Source organism: Pteropus medius, unplaced genomic scaffold (genome assembly GCF_902729225.1).
Source record: "Pteropus medius unplaced genomic scaffold, Ma_sr-lr_union100, whole genome shotgun sequence".
In the NCBI taxonomy this organism is placed as follows: domain Eukaryota; kingdom Metazoa; phylum Chordata; class Mammalia; order Chiroptera; family Pteropodidae; genus Pteropus; species Pteropus medius.
In genome coordinates this window covers 2,796,278-2,814,297 of record NW_024351546.1, presented here as the reverse complement: position 1 = coordinate 2,814,297, position 18,020 = coordinate 2,796,278, and the positions used below count along the sequence as shown (strand labels likewise).

At 39.3% G+C, this 18,020-nt stretch overlaps 1 protein-coding gene across 1 annotated transcript; it reads right to left on the bottom strand.

Moving 5' to 3' along the window:
- Nucleotides 1–6,686: 6,686 nt before the first annotated feature.
- Nucleotides 6,687–17,731, bottom strand: LOC120587016 (cystatin-8-like). Its single transcript, XM_039843637.1, has 3 exons — nucleotides 17,501–17,731; nucleotides 15,281–15,394; nucleotides 6,687–6,770 (listed from the first exon to the last, which is right to left on the bottom strand). Exons 1-3 carry the CDS (start codon nucleotides 17,729–17,731, stop codon nucleotides 6,687–6,689), a joined length of 429 nt encoding a protein of 142 aa, XP_039699571.1.
- Between the last annotated feature and the right edge of the window lie 289 nt (nucleotides 17,732–18,020).

Genomic DNA, 18,020 nt, shown 5'->3' with positions numbered 1-18,020 from the left:
TCTCCCAATCTATGAACATATCTTTCCATTTATTAATATCTACTTTTATTTCTTTCATCAACTTGTATAATTTTCAACATAAAAATTCTGTCCATGTTTTGTTAGTTTTACAGAATTGCATTTTTTGAGAAATTGTTGATGGTATTGCATTTTTAACATCACTATTCATGTTTATTGCTAAGTAGAAATACAATTGCTGTATTTATATATTTGTCTTGTATTCTGCAACTTTGCTAAACTCACTTAGTTTAGGAATTTTTTTGTAGATGCCTTGGGATTTTTTTTTTACATAGAAAATGATATCTGTAAATAGGAGTAGCTTTATTCATCCTTACAAATCTGTATGCTTTTTTATTTCCTTTTCTTACCTTTCTGCACTGGCTAGAACTTCCAGAAGTATCTTGAATAAGAGTGGTGAGACTGAATGTCCTTGCTTTGTTCTTGATTTTTAGGGGAAGGGATAACATTCAATCTTTCACCATTAAGCATACTATTAGATGCGCATTTTGTTTTGTTTTGTTTTGTTTTGTAGATGTTCTAGATCAAGTAAAGAAAGTTCTTTATCATGTTTTTCTGCGTCTACCATAAATGAGTGTTGAATTTTGCCAAAACTATTTTGCATCAGTTGATATCATGTAATTTTTCTTCTTTATCCTATTAATATGGTGAATTGCATTGATTGATTTTAAAATATTTAATCAGCCTTGCATCACTAGAATAAACCCCACATGACAATGGTATATTATTTATATATATTGCTAAATTCTATTTGTTAATATTTTATCTATATTCATGAGAGATAGTGTAGTTTTATTCTTTTGTACTATCTTTGTCTGGTTTTGTTATCAAAGTAATACTAGCTTACAATGAATTGGAAATATTTCCTTCTCTTCTATATTCTGGAAGAGATTATAAATTTTTGGTAAAATTCTGCAGTGAAACCATCTGAGCCTGGAGAGGATTTTTTGAATTATAAGTTCAATTCCATAATAGTTAAAGGGTTATGCAAGTTATCTATTTCATATTGATTTAGTAGTGGTGTTTGTATGTTTTGAGGAATTAGTTTATTTCATCTAAATTGTCAAATGTGTGAAAGTAGTTCATGGTACAGTTGACCCTCGAACAACACGAGTTTGAACTGCATGGGTGCAGTGATACATGAATATTTTTCAATCAACAATTTGAAAATAACTCACAGACAAACTGCATAAACTAAAATAGATGATATAAAGGCATGGTATTGATAAATACAATACAATACTGCCAATGTATTCCTCTTTTTCATGATTTTCTTAATAATATTTTCTCTAGCTTACTTTACTATAAGAATATAGTATATATACATATAGCATACACAATGTGTTTAATCGGCTTTATGTAATTGGTAAGGCTTCCAGTTAACAGTAGATTTTTAGTTTTTAAGTTTTGGGGAGTCAAAAGTTATATGCAGATTTTTGACTGTGCAAGGGGTCAGTGCCCCTAAATCCTTTAAGCACTGCCTCTGAGTCTCATTCAAGGGGTGGCTGAATTTGGAAACTTCCTGCAGAAATTACTCTTATTTTATCACAAATCTTTTTTATGAGGAGGGAGTGTAGAGGTCTGATCCCCAGGACTTTTAAGTAATTCTCTGATCTGCAACTTAGGTCAGGGCCTTCTCTTGCAGGTAAAGTTTGCTGTAACACTCAGCAAATTGAAGCTAGTTTCACCACTGGTCAAGTTTCCCATGTTGACAATGGGCACAGTCCCACAGTCCTGCTCTTTTTCCACTGGCAAGATGAAGCTGAGTGAGTGATTGCAGAAGGGGCTTCTAATGAGCTTCCTTGTGTGTGCATTGTGAGGCCAGGTATAGGCCCTGAGTTCTAAGCAAGGAGGGACAGACAAGTTTCTGGAAGAAGAGCAAGCTGAACACCTGCACATGTGTACATCTTGGGGTGTGCCCCTCTGTGTCAGACAGCTCCAGGGGCATGTCTGCAGTGTGCAAGGTGGGGGTGGTTGGGGCAAGGGACGAGGTTACTACCATCCCACAATCTGAGAGTGGCCTACAGATTCATACTCCTGTTCAAGTGGATGGGAGGATGCATGCTGCAGACGTGACCTTGTGTCTAGATAAAAGCTGGAGAGCTCCCAAGCTCAAATCCTCCTTATCATACAGTTCAAGAACCTTCTGTTTTTTGGGCAAGAGTATTGCAGTCTGTTTTGTCCCTGGCCTACTTCAAAGTTGCAACAATCAAACTCTGTGTCAGCTCAGAAATAAAAGTGACTTCAAAACTAACATTTTTAAGCTCCTTGGTGGGATAAGGACTACAGTGAGCAAATGAGAGGAGGCAGCAGAGGCAAAGACTCAGATCTTGCCACTTCTACTATCTGTCTCCAAGGCCACTGTCCTAGCCTGACTCTACTAGTGATTCACAAATGTAAATGTTCTAACAGGTCCATAGCTGAGACAGAGAACAGTCACCCTTCCCCATGTGAAGTGCATTGAAACTGACCCAGCACTTCTACTTCCAACTCCTGCTCTGATTGTCAGCAACTACCACTGATATAGGCAAGCATGTTGTTCTCCCAAATGAAAGATGAGTTGACTGAGGGCTGAATTATATGGTGAAGGCCTTAAAACTAGAAAATGGCAGAGTTGGGACAAGAATTCCTGTCTTCTTCTAAGCTGGCTGTGGCTGTACCCCTGTGCTTGCAGGTGTCAGCAGCCTGAGGCTCAGAGATGCTGGTGTCCATGAGGTGACTGCAGCTTCTAACCTCACTTCCCATGGCCCAGCCAAAACTCTGAGACTCATTTTCCTTCTTGTGCTCAAACATAGTCAAGCCTGAGAAGGAAAGCTATTAACTGGGACTGGTCAACAGGTAGCCAGGAACTACCTGCCTGCAAAGATGATAAAACATTATCGGGGAGAGAACGTTTCTCTACCCACCCACCACCTTCCACCACTGAGCCTGGCCTCACAGTCAAAGGCGGCAACCCAGACCATGCAGCTTCTTTGTTCATGGCTCCATTACCCCATGTCCCTCTGTCCTCTGTTTCCTGTGGCATCCTAGGGCTCTCATCCTTCCAAGGTCCAGGCTGGGCCTCTGGGAATGCCGCCAAAAAGTCAAGAGGCTGTCAGTCCCTGGGCAGTGGCACCGACAGAAGGCAAGAACAATGGTTTTTGTGAAAAGTCTCTGTCATGGGTTCCAGACTCTGAATGGGGATGCTTCCTGTGTGGCTAGAGCAGAGGAGGGCCTCATGGTGAGAGAGGAGGGCCTCATGGTGAGAGAATAAAATGGCTCTGGGCAGTGGTGGGAGCACAAAATGCACTGTCTGGTCCCTATCACCAGCAATGTCACACCAGGTCAGCAGAGGGGCCTGGTCAGAAAGTTGCCTCTCCTTCCCGATGATCTACACCAATTGATCTACAAGAAAGAACTGATTCCTTGGGAAAGAAGTGAAGAGCCTCTTATTGGCCCTAAATGAAGCTGATATCAGCCAGTTGACCCGGCCCCAGGATGTCCAGAATAAAGCTGGTGAACAGGGACAAAAAAAAATGGACTTTTGTCAATTTGCTTTGGTCCACAGAAAACAACTAATTTTGAAGGAGAAGAAAATGCACTAAATAAAAACAAAAATGGTATCAGTTATGCTCAAATGGCCTTTTAATTATTTGAGAAGAGGAGTTTTAGTTTTGTGACAATAACTGTGACAGTAGCACTTGTCACTGGCAGAGACAGAAGATGCTAGGGAGGGAGACCAGAAGTTGTTTTGAACATGCCATATTCAGTTGTCTGTCTCAGTCTAGGTCCTACCAGGACATTCCACAGGAGATTTGAGAAGAATTTATAGAAGTGCCATTTACCAAGGAAAACCAACATGGGAAGGCAAAGGACCCATGGTCAGCTGATGGTCCATGTTCCCATCCCTCAACCAGAAGAGGTATCCTCCATGCTATTTCAGCAATCCTGCTGGCATTCCTCCTAGCCACAGTCTTGGGCTTCTCGCTCTGTCCTTTCCCTCTTCCCCTGATGATTTCACCATCTCATGGAGTAGAGCCAAATCTTCACCTGCAGGTACTCCAGAAACGAGATGCTTTCTGTATTTCATTCACCTCATATAGTTCTTTAACTTTTTTTCCTATTGGATCTATCAACTTCTGACAAAGATATCTCAATCTTCCCATTCTATTTGTGATTTTTATCATTTCTATAGTATTTGGATTATGTGTCATTCAGTGCTATTTTATTTTATTTTTTTTATTTTTTGATATCTTAAAATAGGTTTTCTAGGAAAGGATTCTTCATCCCTCACCTAACACTCCGCCTTTACCTCTGTGGCCTCCCATGGCCCCAGTGATCCTATGTCCCAGATTGAGACAGACAGTGCTTGGGGTCTAGGGCTCACAGGTAGGGTTTCAATAGCACCTAGTGGAAGCTGTAGGTCCTATCTTGGTGGGGGGAGGGGGCTCTTCTCTTTTTCTACTTTTCGCAGTGTGGGTACAGTGTGTGTGGGGAGAGAGAGAGAGAGAGAGAGAGAGAGAGAGAGAGAGAGAGAGAGGAAGAAAAAAGAACATGAAACACAAAATGGCAATGGGAAAGTGAGGCTTACCTTTAATTTTATTTCATGTTTAGACAGAAATAAATGAAAGAGATTTGGAGAAACATGTTATAAGAGGATAAGGTTAAATGAAATGAAATTTTAATATAAGTTTAAATATACTTAAAAATAAACCCCTTCACATAAGCACATATACATGGCATGTCTCTGGGCCCATGTAAGAAACACCAGCAGGCAGTCACCCCCACCCCCAGCACGTCCAGGCTGGTCTCACACTATTTGATGCCTACCTGCTCTAGAATCTGATTCCTTGTGGTTCCCGCTCAACTACCCACAAGGAAGGACAGTTCCAAGATGTTAATCCAAAAACACAATCTTTCCTAAGGCACTTAACACATACCTTACACTGTCCCACGAACAGCAAAAACCCACAGAGCTGTAAGCTAACCCAGGTCCTGCAAGCTCCTCAAAGGCTAGGTTGTGGGTCTCTTGCTCATAGTGGGGCATTCCGTCAATGTGTCTAGGGCAGGGGGTAGGAGGTCAACTTTTGATGGAGCCCATCTGGCCCACAGGAAAGAATAGTTTTTAATCAAGATAAGTGTATTAGGTCCAAGTAATGTAAAAATCTGTTTCAGATCCAAATTCTGGTCCCTTAGTGTTGTGAGCAAGAAAAACGGCTACTGAATACCCTTGAATGCATTTGTTTCTTTCCACAATGCCATGTTTATTGTGTGGAACCATCCCAGATAAACGAATAATGTTAACACACAACACAGAGAGAGGGGAAGTACAGAGTCTTACAAAACGGAGCAAAGGGATAAAAGTCCTAGCATCTCCCAAGTGAGCTCTGTTGACTGGTGGTGTGGAGAGCTGCATGTTGTCCCAAGTCAGTGGCTACGACAGGCCAGGTCGTCAGAGTCTTCGGCTCTCAGTGCACCCATCCGTGATGCTCTCAGGTTAGGCTTGAGAATCATCTGTCTAAGGCATGCAGCTTATATGGACATTACAAAGTGGGATCCTTATGCTTATCAGCTCCTACGGATGAGAGCTGACATCTGTGATTTTGAGTGGTCTGGTTATACCCTAAGGATGTTCCCATTATGTGCAAGTTGACATTACTTTCATGGGTTCATGGAAACCATTTTGTAAAGTCTAAAAAGTCCTTATTTCTTTATGCTCTATACACTTAGTTAGGAGAGAATCTTGAAAGAAGGAAGAAAGAATCAGAGAGGGCTGACGAGAGGAGAGCAGAGACAGCCAGGGAAAAAGCAAGAGCTTTGCAAAGTGAATGACACTTGTCCCCTGCTACCCCAAGTGGCATGGTGTCCCTAACTATGAAACATCAGTTGGCTATATCAGAGGAACCAGAGAAAAAAATAAATAGCCTTTGAGTTTCATAACTTTATCAGTCTGGTGCAGAAATACTAAAATCCCCACCACCCTTCAGGCCCTGTGAAAAAAAACCTAACTCTTGCACATTTAAAATACAGTTGACCTCTTGAATTGTACCCAATACCACATTTTAAAAAGATATATCAATTTATTTTAATTGTGGTGAATGCATATAAAATTTACCAACTTAACCATTTTTAAGTGTACAATTTAGTAGTCTTAACTATATTCACATTGTTGTACAACTAATCTCCAGAACTTCTTTATCTCTACATAAGAAGAAACACAAATTCCCCCAATTCCCAAAGACCCTACAAGGAAGAACTGCTATTTCTGCCAGGGTGTCTCCCAGTCCAAGTAACCTTTCCTCTCAGGACATTCAGAGAGAAAGGAGCACCAGGCCAAATGAAGCTTCTAGAAGGAACTTGTTGAGATAGTACCCACTGGGTTCAGATCTCTATAAGGGGTTGTTATCCAATCAAAAAGAGATTCCTCATCAGATTTGCAGTGGGGAATGAAATTAGACTTCACTCCATCCTTTGTATTCAGTGACAAACTTATTCCTGGTGGTAGGAGTCAGGCTGGCCAAAGGCCCCTTGTGCCAAGGAGGAATTGGATATGGCCATCTCTTGTCACCACCTAATATGAAACCAGAAAACAAAAGAGCAGGCAGAGAGACATGCATGAGGAAAGTAAGGTGGTAACTGCTCTTTTCACATAGAAAGGCAGAGACAGTGGGGGCATGCTCCAGAACCCCCTAGATGTCTGCACACTGCTTCTTCATCACAGTGAAATCGCCATTCCAGGGGAGTGCTCCAACCAAAAAGCGGCATGTTACTCTCTGAAAAAGACCATCACCACAACAAAAATCAATTATGTGCCCAAAGAAGAAAAAAAAATTGTACTGTTGCTAGGTGTCAGCGAATATCCTAGAAGATGATCATTACCCATCAAAAAATGTTCCAAGGAACCTGCTAGCTGGATGCCACAGACCCCTACAGCCATCAGCAACTGCTGATGACTCTGGAGGAGTCTCTGTTCTCATACCAACCAATGATAGATAGCAAATACTAACAATCATCATATTTGGATGGGAGATCAAATGTAATCTTCACTTTACTTTTAATTCTCTTTAATTTTTTCTACAATGTAATTAAAGCAATGCTATGTCAGATATAAACTAAAGCATGTTATATTAATAAATAATGCCTTTTGTTTTAATAGCAAATAAGTCAGGACAAGAGCAATTTATACAGTTCTAGGACCTAATATATTTTTCATTTCAAAAAGCCCTTCTCTCCCTTTCAAAATACCATAGAAATAACAAATGAAATATTCTATATGTGTGTGAAAGATGAATGAATGGGTGTATGAATTATTGACAGGGTAGATAGAGGGATGAATAGGTGGATGGATGAATAAATGGGTTGAGGGATACATGAATGAATGGATAGATGGATAAATATAGATGGATGGATGGATGGATGGATGGATGGATGGACAGATGGATGGACAGATAGACGGATGGATGAATGGATGAATTGATAAATAGATAGGCATATGGCAGCCCTGATAAAACAGCAAAAGGCATCTTAAATAATTGACTGGAAATGTAGAGGTACTACCAGGAGCTATGAGGCAAATGGAGTCAGAGAGAAAGAAGTTTGTTCTCTGTTGAGTATTGGACATATGCAAAGGGCGACTATGGAAAACTCCTTTCCCCACGAACCCACAGAAAAATACCAAATCAAGATGGCTTTATAGGAAAACTACATTAAACCTTAGGAATCAAAAACTCTCTTGGTTTTTAAACTGATCCAGAACACAGAAAAGGATGAAAAGCCCTCATTTTTATTATACCAGACCGGAAAACTCCTGAAACCAAATTATAACCTAAACTGTAGGTCCCAAGGCCTATAACAGCAGCATCACCAGAGAATGGCACTAAGACTGCTTAAATGTTTGTCCTAGTAAACAGAATAAAAATCCTTTTAAAAAATATGAACAGATTCTGGGAAACATGGAGGAGTGAGAGACGTCCTCACATCTCTCCCTTTGAAACAACAATAAGCTGAACATCTAAAACTCAACAAAAAAACCACCAAATCTGCACACCAGAACATCTGAGCATGGGATCTGTGCATAAGAGCTACCACAGCTCAGAACCCCGAGTGTCAAGTGGTGGACTGGGAGAAATAAAGAAGCTGCCTCTCCCAACCTCTAGAGCTCCCTGCAGGAGGAGGAGGAAGGGAGAAGGTGCAGAGACTTCCCTGAACAGTCCTGCCTAGGAGTACTGTGAGTTTCACACTGCCGGTGGCAGGGCCCAGTCATCAGAGCAGAAAATACAAAAGTGGGACGGGACTGCAGAGAAACAACAGTTGATATTTACTGGCCAGGGTTGCAAAACTGAGGCTGAGTCACAGCCCTAAACTCCCAACCAAGAGATCCTCTTTCCCTAAACCCTCTGAGACTCTTCACCACAGAGCCCCAAGGGAATCTGAAGCAGAGGAATACAACCGTTACTAAGAACAGGGCATTATAAGCTTAAATAATAAGAAAGAGAATGGCAATAGCAAGATAGTAATGAACGTTGAGCATACATAGGGACAGATTGAGACAACAGTGACTGAAAAGGGAGGATTCAAAGATCCAAATTCACAAAGGGGAGTGGAGATAAGGCACACGCAGAAGAAAATGAACGACTGTATATATATAACTATCCTTTACATATCCATAATGGTAACCACATACAGAAGATTCAGAATTGAAGTATATAACATAAAACAAGAACCAGAGGTAAAACTCGCAAAAGCCAACCAAAATAAAGAAAACAGAAACACAAAGACAAGGAAGCAATAGAAACACCGAGCTACCAGAAAGCAAAAGATAAAATGGCTATAAGAAGACCTCATATTTCAATAATCACCCTAAAGTTAAATGGACTGAACTCACCAATAGAAAGGCACAGAGTTGCAGAGTGGATCCAAAAACAAAACCCAACTATATGCTGTCTCCAGGAAACACATCTCAGCTCCAAAGACAAATACGGACTCAAAGTGAAAGGGCAGAAAATGATATATCAAGCAAATGGCATTCAGAGAAAAGTGAGAGTAGCAAAACTAATATCAGACAAAATAGAATTCAAAATAAAAAGGTAAAGAAAGATACTGAGGGAAACTTCATAATGATAGAGGGAATTATGCAACAAGAAGACATAACACTTATTAATATCTATGCTCCCAAAAGGGAGCCCCAAAATAAATAAAGCAAATACTAACAGGACTAAAGAGAGAAACAGACTGAAACACTATCATAGTAGGGGACCTAAATAACCCACTGTCAGATGTGGACAGATCGTCCAACAAAAAATCAATTAGGAAATAAATCCAGAAATGACATATTAGGCCAACTGGACATAATTGACATTTACAGAGCCTTCCAACCCAAACAGTTGCTTTAACATTCTTCTCTAGTGCACATAGAACATTCTCAAAAATCGACCACATACTGGGATACAGAGATAGTCTCAACAAATATAAGAGGGTTGAAATCATCCCAACCATATCCTCTGCTCATAATGCTTTTTACTAGAGATCAACTGCAAAAAAAAATCAGGAAGAACCACAAATACATGGAGATTAAACAACATGCTACTGAAGAATAACTGGATCAGGGAAGAAATAAAAAGAAAGATCAAGACATACATAGAAACAAATGATAATGATAGTACAACATAGCAAAACTTTTGAGACATGGCAAAAGTAGTCATAAGAGGAAAGTTCATATCATTACAGGCCTATCTCCAAAAAGAAGAACGAAACCAAATAAATAAGTTAACGCTTCATCCTAAAAAACTAGAAAAGAAGAACAAAGGAAGCCTAAAGTCAGCAGAAAAAAGAAATCATCAATTTTAGAGCAAAAATAAATGAAATTGAAAACAAACAAAAACAATCGAAATAATAAATGCAACAAAAAGCTGGTTCTTTGAGAAGGTTAATAAAATTCACAAACCCCTGGCTAGACACACTAAAGGAAAAAGAGAAAGGATACAAATAAACAAAATCAGGGATGAAAGTGAGAAAAACACAACAGACATGGCAGAAATACAAAGGATCATACAAGAATACTATGAAAAGGTATATAATATCAAATTTAATAACATAGAAGAAATGGACCAGTACTTAGAAAAATACAACCTTCCTAGACTGAATCAAGAAGATCTGGAAAATCTAAATAGACTGATCAGCAGTATGGAAATTGAAACAATCATCAAAAACCTACCAAAAAGTAAGTCCATGACCAGATGACTTCACCAGTGAATTCTACCAAACATTCAAAAATTTAATACCTATTCTCAAACTCTTCCAAAAAATCGAAGAGGAGGCAATACTTCCCAACGCATTTTATGAGGCCAATATTACTCTGATACTTGGTAAGGATAACACAAAAAAAGAAAACTACAGACCAATATATCTCATGAACACAGATGCAAAAATCCTAAATGAGATACTAACAAATCGAATACAGCAACATATTAAAAAGATTATACACCACACTCCAGTGGGCTTCATCCCAGGGGCAAAGGGATGGTTCAACATATGCAAATCAATTAATGTGATAAAGCATATAAACAAATTAAAAAACAAGAATCATATGATCATATTAATAGATACAGAAAAAGCCTTCGACAAGATACAGCATCCATTTATGATCAAAACACTTAATAAAATTGATATAGAAGGAACGCACCTTACCATAATAAAGGCTATCTATGACAAACCCTCAGTCAACATTATACTTAATGGTGAAAAACTAAAAATCTTCCCTCGAAAATCAGGAAAAAGATAAGTCTGTCTACTATTGCCACTGTAATTCAATATAATACTGGAGATCCTAGCGAGTGCAATCAGATGAGAGAAAGATATAAAAGGCATCCAAATAAGAAACAAAGAAGTCAAACTGTCACTATTTGCAGATGTCATGATTCTCTTTATAGAAAACCCTAAAGACGCCACAAGAACACTACTAGAAACAATAAGCAAATACAGTTTAAGTTTCTGGATACAAAAATCAATGTTCAAAAATCCACAGTGTTCCTATACTCTAATAATGAAATGTCAGAAAAAGAAGTGGAAAAAATAATTCCTTTTGCAATTGCAACAAAAAAAATAATGTACCTAGGAATAAATAGAATGAAACATGTGAAGGACCTATATAATGAAAACTATAAGACCCTATTTAAAAGAAATCAAAGATACAAAAAAATGGAAAGATATTTCATGTTCTTGGATTGGAAGAATGAACACAGTTAAAATGACCTTATTACATAAAGCATTATACAGATTTAATGCAATCCCCATCAAAATCCCATCAGCATTTTTTAAAAAAATAGAACAAAAAAATCATTAGATTTGTATGGAAGCACAAAAGACCCCAAATTGCCAAAGCCATCCTCTGCCCCAACTTCAAATTATACAACAAAGCGACAGTAATCTAAATGGCATGGTATTGGCAGCAAAACAGACACACTGACCAGTAGAACAGAATCGAGAGTCCAGAAGTAAACCCATATTTATATGGGCAAATAATTTTCTACAAAAAAGCCAAAAATATACAGTGGAGAAAGAAAATCCTCTTCAATTAATGATGCTAGGAAAAGTGGAAGGCCTCCTGCAAAAAAAAAAAAAATGATCCTAGACTATTGTCTATCACCACATACCAAAATTAACTCAAAGTGGCTTAAGGACCTGTATATAAGACCTGAAACAATAAAATGCATAGAAGAAAACATAGGAACAAAACTCAAGGACCTTGGACTTAAAGAGGATTTTATGAATTTGACCTCAAAGGTAAGAGAAGTAAAAGCAAAAATAAATGAATGGGACTACATCAAACTGAAAAGCTTCTCAGAAAAAGAAACCGTCAACAAAGTAAAGAGACAACCATCGAATGGGAAAATATATTTGCAAGCAACAACTCCGATAAGGGCCTAATATCCAAAATATACAAAGAACTCATATGACTCAATAACAACAACAACAACAACAAAAATGATCCAAACAAAATATGGGCCGAGGACCTGAACAGACACTTCTCCCTAGAGGATATTTAAATGGCCAACAAATATATGAAGAGATGCCAACATCACTAGCTATAGGGAAATGCAAATCAAAACCACAATGAGATACCATCTCACACCTGTTACAATAGCTATAATCAACAGGACAAGTAATAACAAATGTTGGAGAGGATGCATAGAAAAAAGAACCCTCATACACTGTTGGTGGGACTGCAAATTGGTACAGCCACTATGGAAAACAATATAGAGGTTCCTCAAAAAACTAAGACTTGATGTACCATATGATTCAGAAATCCCTCTACTGGGTATTTATTCCAAAGACTTGAAAACCCATATTCGAAAGATATTTGCATGCTCATTGCAGCATTATTCACAGTGGCCAGGACATGGAAGCAACCGAAGTGTTCTGCAATAGACAATTGGCTAAAGAAGCTGTGGTACATATATACAATGGAATATTACTCAGCCATAAGAAGGGGTGAAATACTGCCATTTGCAACAACATGGATGGACCTTGAAATTATCATATTAAGCAAAATAAGCCAGGCAGAAAAAGTTGAAAATCACATGATATCACTTATATGTGGGATATAAACCTAAAAGCAACAAATGAACAGGACAAACAGAAACTCATGGACATGGATTATAGACTAATGATTACCAGATAGTTGGGTGTGAGGGAGGATGGGGATGGTAGATGGGGTAAAGGGGGTCCAATATAGGGGGGAGTGGGAGGGTGAAGTGGGTAAAGGGGATCAAATATATGGTAGCTGAAGGAAACTGGACTTTAGGTGGTAAACACACAATAGAATATACAGATGTTAAGTTATAATGTATACCTGAAAATTATATAATTGTATTAACCAATGTTACCCCAATAAACTTAATAAAATTATTTTTAAAAATCTGAGCAAATTAAAGACAGCTGCATATTAAAGAATTATTTCTAGCTTTAGGCCGCACACCTTTACAGTCCTAATGCAGTGCTTCTCAGACTTTCTTAGTGATATAAAGTATGTATGGTGCCTGTATCTGTAAATTCTGATTCAATGGGTTTAGGATGAAGCCATGGAACTTGTGTGTGTAGGTGTGTGTGCATGTGTTTACCTCATGCTCCAATTATTCTTAAGACTAGGAAAGTTTGAGAGTGTTAAATATGTATAAAGCAAAATTCCTAAATAATGAAGTAGCATATTGAATCCCACTGCATTCTAACAGATGAGTGAAGTCATAATCCATCATAACCTGGGGCCGGCAGAACAACTACCATAAATAAATGCCAAGAAAAAGGGTTAATTTGCCATCAACGAGGTGGTGACTGAGAATATACCATTAGTGTTTACAAGTATATCTTGGAGTGTCCTTCAAGAAGCGCACCCCCTTGGCACTCAGAGAGAGCTGGAAATTTACAATGAAAGAGATGAGAATGCCAGATGTACCCATCAACACCAGGTTCTGCAGAGCCGTCGGGGTCAAAGAAATAAGTAATGTTCTATACCTATGTGTTGTTGTCCCAAAAATGTAATAAAGATAAAAATTTACCAAACTAACATATATTGGTTGCCTAGGTACCAATCACCACTTTCAAAAACCTTCAGTCAATGTGAATTGAGAACAATCAAATGAAGTTATGAAACTGCATACACACACACTCACACACATACAAAGACAAGTGCATCATATTCTAGATATGTCAGAATGACTCAATACTAGGCAATCTGTTATTTTAGTTTATTACACTAATAGGTCAAAGAAGAAAAATTAGTCAACATACTTGGTAGGTGCTGAAAAAATAATTTATAGGAGAAAATATTATTAATTTAAAAAATAACTTTGTAGAGGGAATTGGAGGAACTTCAGGAATCAGCACTTGATATAATATTTAATAATAGGATATAAATACTGAAAACATTCCCATTAAAGCAGGAATAAGAACAACTGCTCAGCATTATTACTCTTCAGCATTATTCCAAAGACTTGGAAAGTTTTCAGTGTTAATAAGTATGTGCTTAAAAACATGTATTTTAAAACCAAGATGATCCATGGAAACCTTATAGACAATAAGTGAGCTCCTTGAGGACAATTCTCCTTAATTCTCTTTAATATTTTCTACAAACATGTAAAAACAACAACTTTTCTGTAACCCCAATGAACCCAATAGAAAATATAAGTTTAAACTGACCGTAATTTTACTAACAGTAAAAGATAACAAAACTTACATAAAATATCAGATGGCATTAAGACATGCTCACTGTTTAAATTCTGGTCCTGAGGGGTGTCTACTATTGACTAGATATGATGGGGTTCATTAAGTTTGGCACACAGAGGCAGTTTCACTCAGGCACATTGGGAGTCCACTTTGTTAACCGGCTTTTGCAATTTCCTGAGCCATGGCTACAGAAGGTAGTGGTTCTCACATTATAATCCGAAGGTCAGAAGCGATAGCATCACCTAGGAACTTGCTAAGAACACAAATTCTTGGATCCCACTCCAGGAACAATGAATCAGAAACTGCGGGTGGGATGCAGCCATCTAGGTTTATCAAGCCCTCCATGTAATTCTGATGGCCACTCATGTGGGCAACCACTAGTTAAAGAAAGTGGTAAAAACATGCAAACCTGCAGAAAACCTGGGGCCTTCATCAATCTCAGATAAAGCGCTTGGATGAATCTGAGGTGACCATATCTGAAGTCAAAAATACAAGCTTGAGGTCAAAGGCCCCTAAGCCAAGTCGGCCCTTTGGTGGGAGACTTTGGATCTTCATGGAAACCATGGCTGAGCCTAGCAAAAATCAACTGTAAGCCTGGACTAGTCACTGCTAAACTCTAGCACCCAGAATAGCACCTGAGGTAAAGCAAGCGTGATGAGTAGATGAGTGAATGAACAAGTTGCTTTTTGTATCTTCACAAGGATGAGCAACCATAGAGCTAGCAACAGTTGAGTTGCTCACCTAGGTCCAACAGGACAGACTTTCAGTGAATATGCATTGGCAAGTTTTGCTGCACCAAGAAGCCAGAGTTGGTGGAGATCTTGTAATAAGCGTGACCTTAACAGCATCCCATCCTTAGGACAAGGGTGGAGAAAGACTCAAATGGGTCCACCACGTTCTGCTGCCCTATACTCTCTGCTCTAAAAGCCACAAGGTTGGCCACTTCTGGGGCTAAATATTGAGAGTGATTTAGACCTCAAAGAGAGAGTCTGGGCACCTCAAGTTCTTCTGTCTGGGACTCAGAGCAGCCAAGATCATCGCAGACAGTTGGTTTGTCACTTACCTTTTCCATTTTGGAGTTTTCTTGAATAAAACAGTTTTCACTATTGTTTGAAAGTTTTCTGCAATTGCTGCGGGCAATTTCAACATCAATAAAGTACTCCAAACGGTCTGTGATCTGTCAATTAGCAATCGTGCAATTTTATTCAAAAAGTTGTATTTTACTTTTTAAAAGTTTTAGAAAACACTAAAAAAATCACTTTCACTCTCATCCTATCCTCTATCTCCTACACTGTCTCCTTGCTCTGATACCTACTGCCTGGATTCCTTTGCATGCTGATACCAGTGGCAACTCTGGCCACCCCTACCTGGAGCTGGATACTCAGAGAAAAGGCTCCTTTCTAGTGTGGAGCCTCCTGGAAGGCAAAGCTTTCTAATTCTATTTTCTATCCCAAAGTCTAGGGCATGCTGCTTGCTCAGTGCAGGGTTAGGGGAGAAAACTGAGGTCATTAGAACCATCAGCTCCTCTGGGCCCAAGATGTCACAGGTTCACATGGGCCAGACAGAAGGACAGATAGCTCCACCACATTGGACACCTTCTCTGATTCCTTTCCCTCATACACACTGCCCCTCAGATTCTGTCATCTGATTAAATCTCTAATCTCTTGGGGCTTTCTCACTCAAGGCCCCTTGCACCACCCCAGCAAGTAGTCCTTAACGGGCCATGTCAAGGGAATTTGTCTTTCTGTTTCCTGTTGAGTATTTAGTAAGGAGGGCAGCAGTAGGTTTGTAGCAAGGCATCGGTATTGACTGAATACATTAATAATTGAGCTTAGTGAAAGCTACTAATGGTGTCCATTTAAATCTGCCTTCATCTGATTTTAAAAGATCACAGCAGGATATGAAAGGGATATCTGTGACTTAATTCCAGCTTCCCCTGGCTTCCCCTTTTTCTACCACCTGTCCTCATTGCCATCTCTAAGCCTTTGATAAATTTATGTTAAATTTTGGCTGTGTTCAGAAGAATTAACAAGGGAGACTTTGGCCTGTGGTGGATGAGAAGCTGGTTAGATGACATCAAGAAATGACCAGCAGAGCTGCCTCTTGGGTTTGGAAGTTAACTTTGTATTTAGAGAACCTCAAAAATACCATAGAGTTGAACCTGATCACCAGCAGGACATCCCGTTAGTCATAGTACTTGCTGACCCTCAGCAGTGCTCTCTCTCTGTCGCACACTATTTTCAGGGCTGTGTACACAATAACTCAGTTAACCTGCACACATAACCTCTGGGGTAAGGCTGTTACTTACCCCAGAGGCTAAGGAAGTTACAAGACTCAGGATCCATTCCTTCATCCAAAAGGCTGAGGGAGTTCGCCTCTGGATGGATTGTGGTATGTACTCAATCAATAAAGCATGCTGCACAGTCAGTATAATGTACTGCAAATATGCTGCTCATGGCTCACGTGTTCCCAAAGAGGTGAGGTCATAAGCACCAAGATGTAAGGTGGCCCGACTCCTGATAACAGAGGCAGACTGGAGAGTGTAAAAACTGAAATATGTTCTGCCAATGTGACCTATATGTTTGGTCTTTTTACAATTTATTCCTGCAAGTTTCATGATGCAATTATAAGCCACACTACCAACCAACAACTGATGCTGAATTCCAACACTGAGAGTCTTTTCTTAAGCACAGCAGCCAAGGACATGTGTTGCAAATTCCAGAAAGCATCAACCACACTAGTACCCAAGTCAATAACGCTTCCTAGTTTTAGACAACTTGTGGTCCTATGAGGAGGGATACATTTCTATAAACAGAAAATGAGAATGTCTCCACTTCCACTAAATGAATGTTGGATTAAAAGTATTAAAGAATATAGGAGGAGGCACTTTATTAGCCTATACATTAGATAGTGCTACATGTCTCTTTTCAACTCCATATTCCTTGTTATGTAGATGGATTGAAATGTTGCCCATGGCAGCATTATTGCAAAATATTCACGATGCTCAATTTGTCTCTCAATAACCTTAGCAAATACAAATCATGAACATTTGATTTGCAATTTTGTGATTAAATGAGTTAATATTACATATAAATTACTTAGAACAATAGTCCGAGCATATATAGAAAGTGCACTTATGTTATAATATGCAAGTGTATATACTCTTGAGCACTCACATATTTAAGATTTTACCAATATTTTTTTTTTCATGCTCACTCTTTCAGACTGACTTTAGTCTGTACTAACATATGCAGGTATGCATATTGAGGGAGAACATTTTTACCTGCAGCTGGACTTGCACTATCTTGACCACCTGGAAGATGTATTTATCCTCACTCTCTTTGTTGTACTCTTGCATGGCAAACCACAAACACTGCTTCACGTTGGCATTCGAGGCATCAATGACTTTTAATTCCCTTAACACCTTGACCTTATTCTTGTCCGGGTCTGTGCTGGCCACCAGGGCTACCAGAAGGGTGAGCAGGATCAGGCAGGAATCTCGGAGACCAGTCATGGTTTCTCCGTCCAGGGGCAGAGGTGAGCCTCTTCGTCCTCTCAGGGCTGGAGCTGCAGGTGAGGTGGGGTGGCAACTGCTGCTGCTATAGGTTAAAAAATCTTACTATGACAGCATCAGCCTAGCTGGATTAAAGACAGAGCCATTAGGGTCATCTGTAGGGCTACCCCTCTCCTCCAAGAAACCCACCCACAAGAAGCCATTAGTACTCTCTGCTCTCAGACATTTACCTTCCTTATCTTGGGTGTAGTCTATGATTTCGGGGAGAGCACTTAGCCCAGATGTGCCC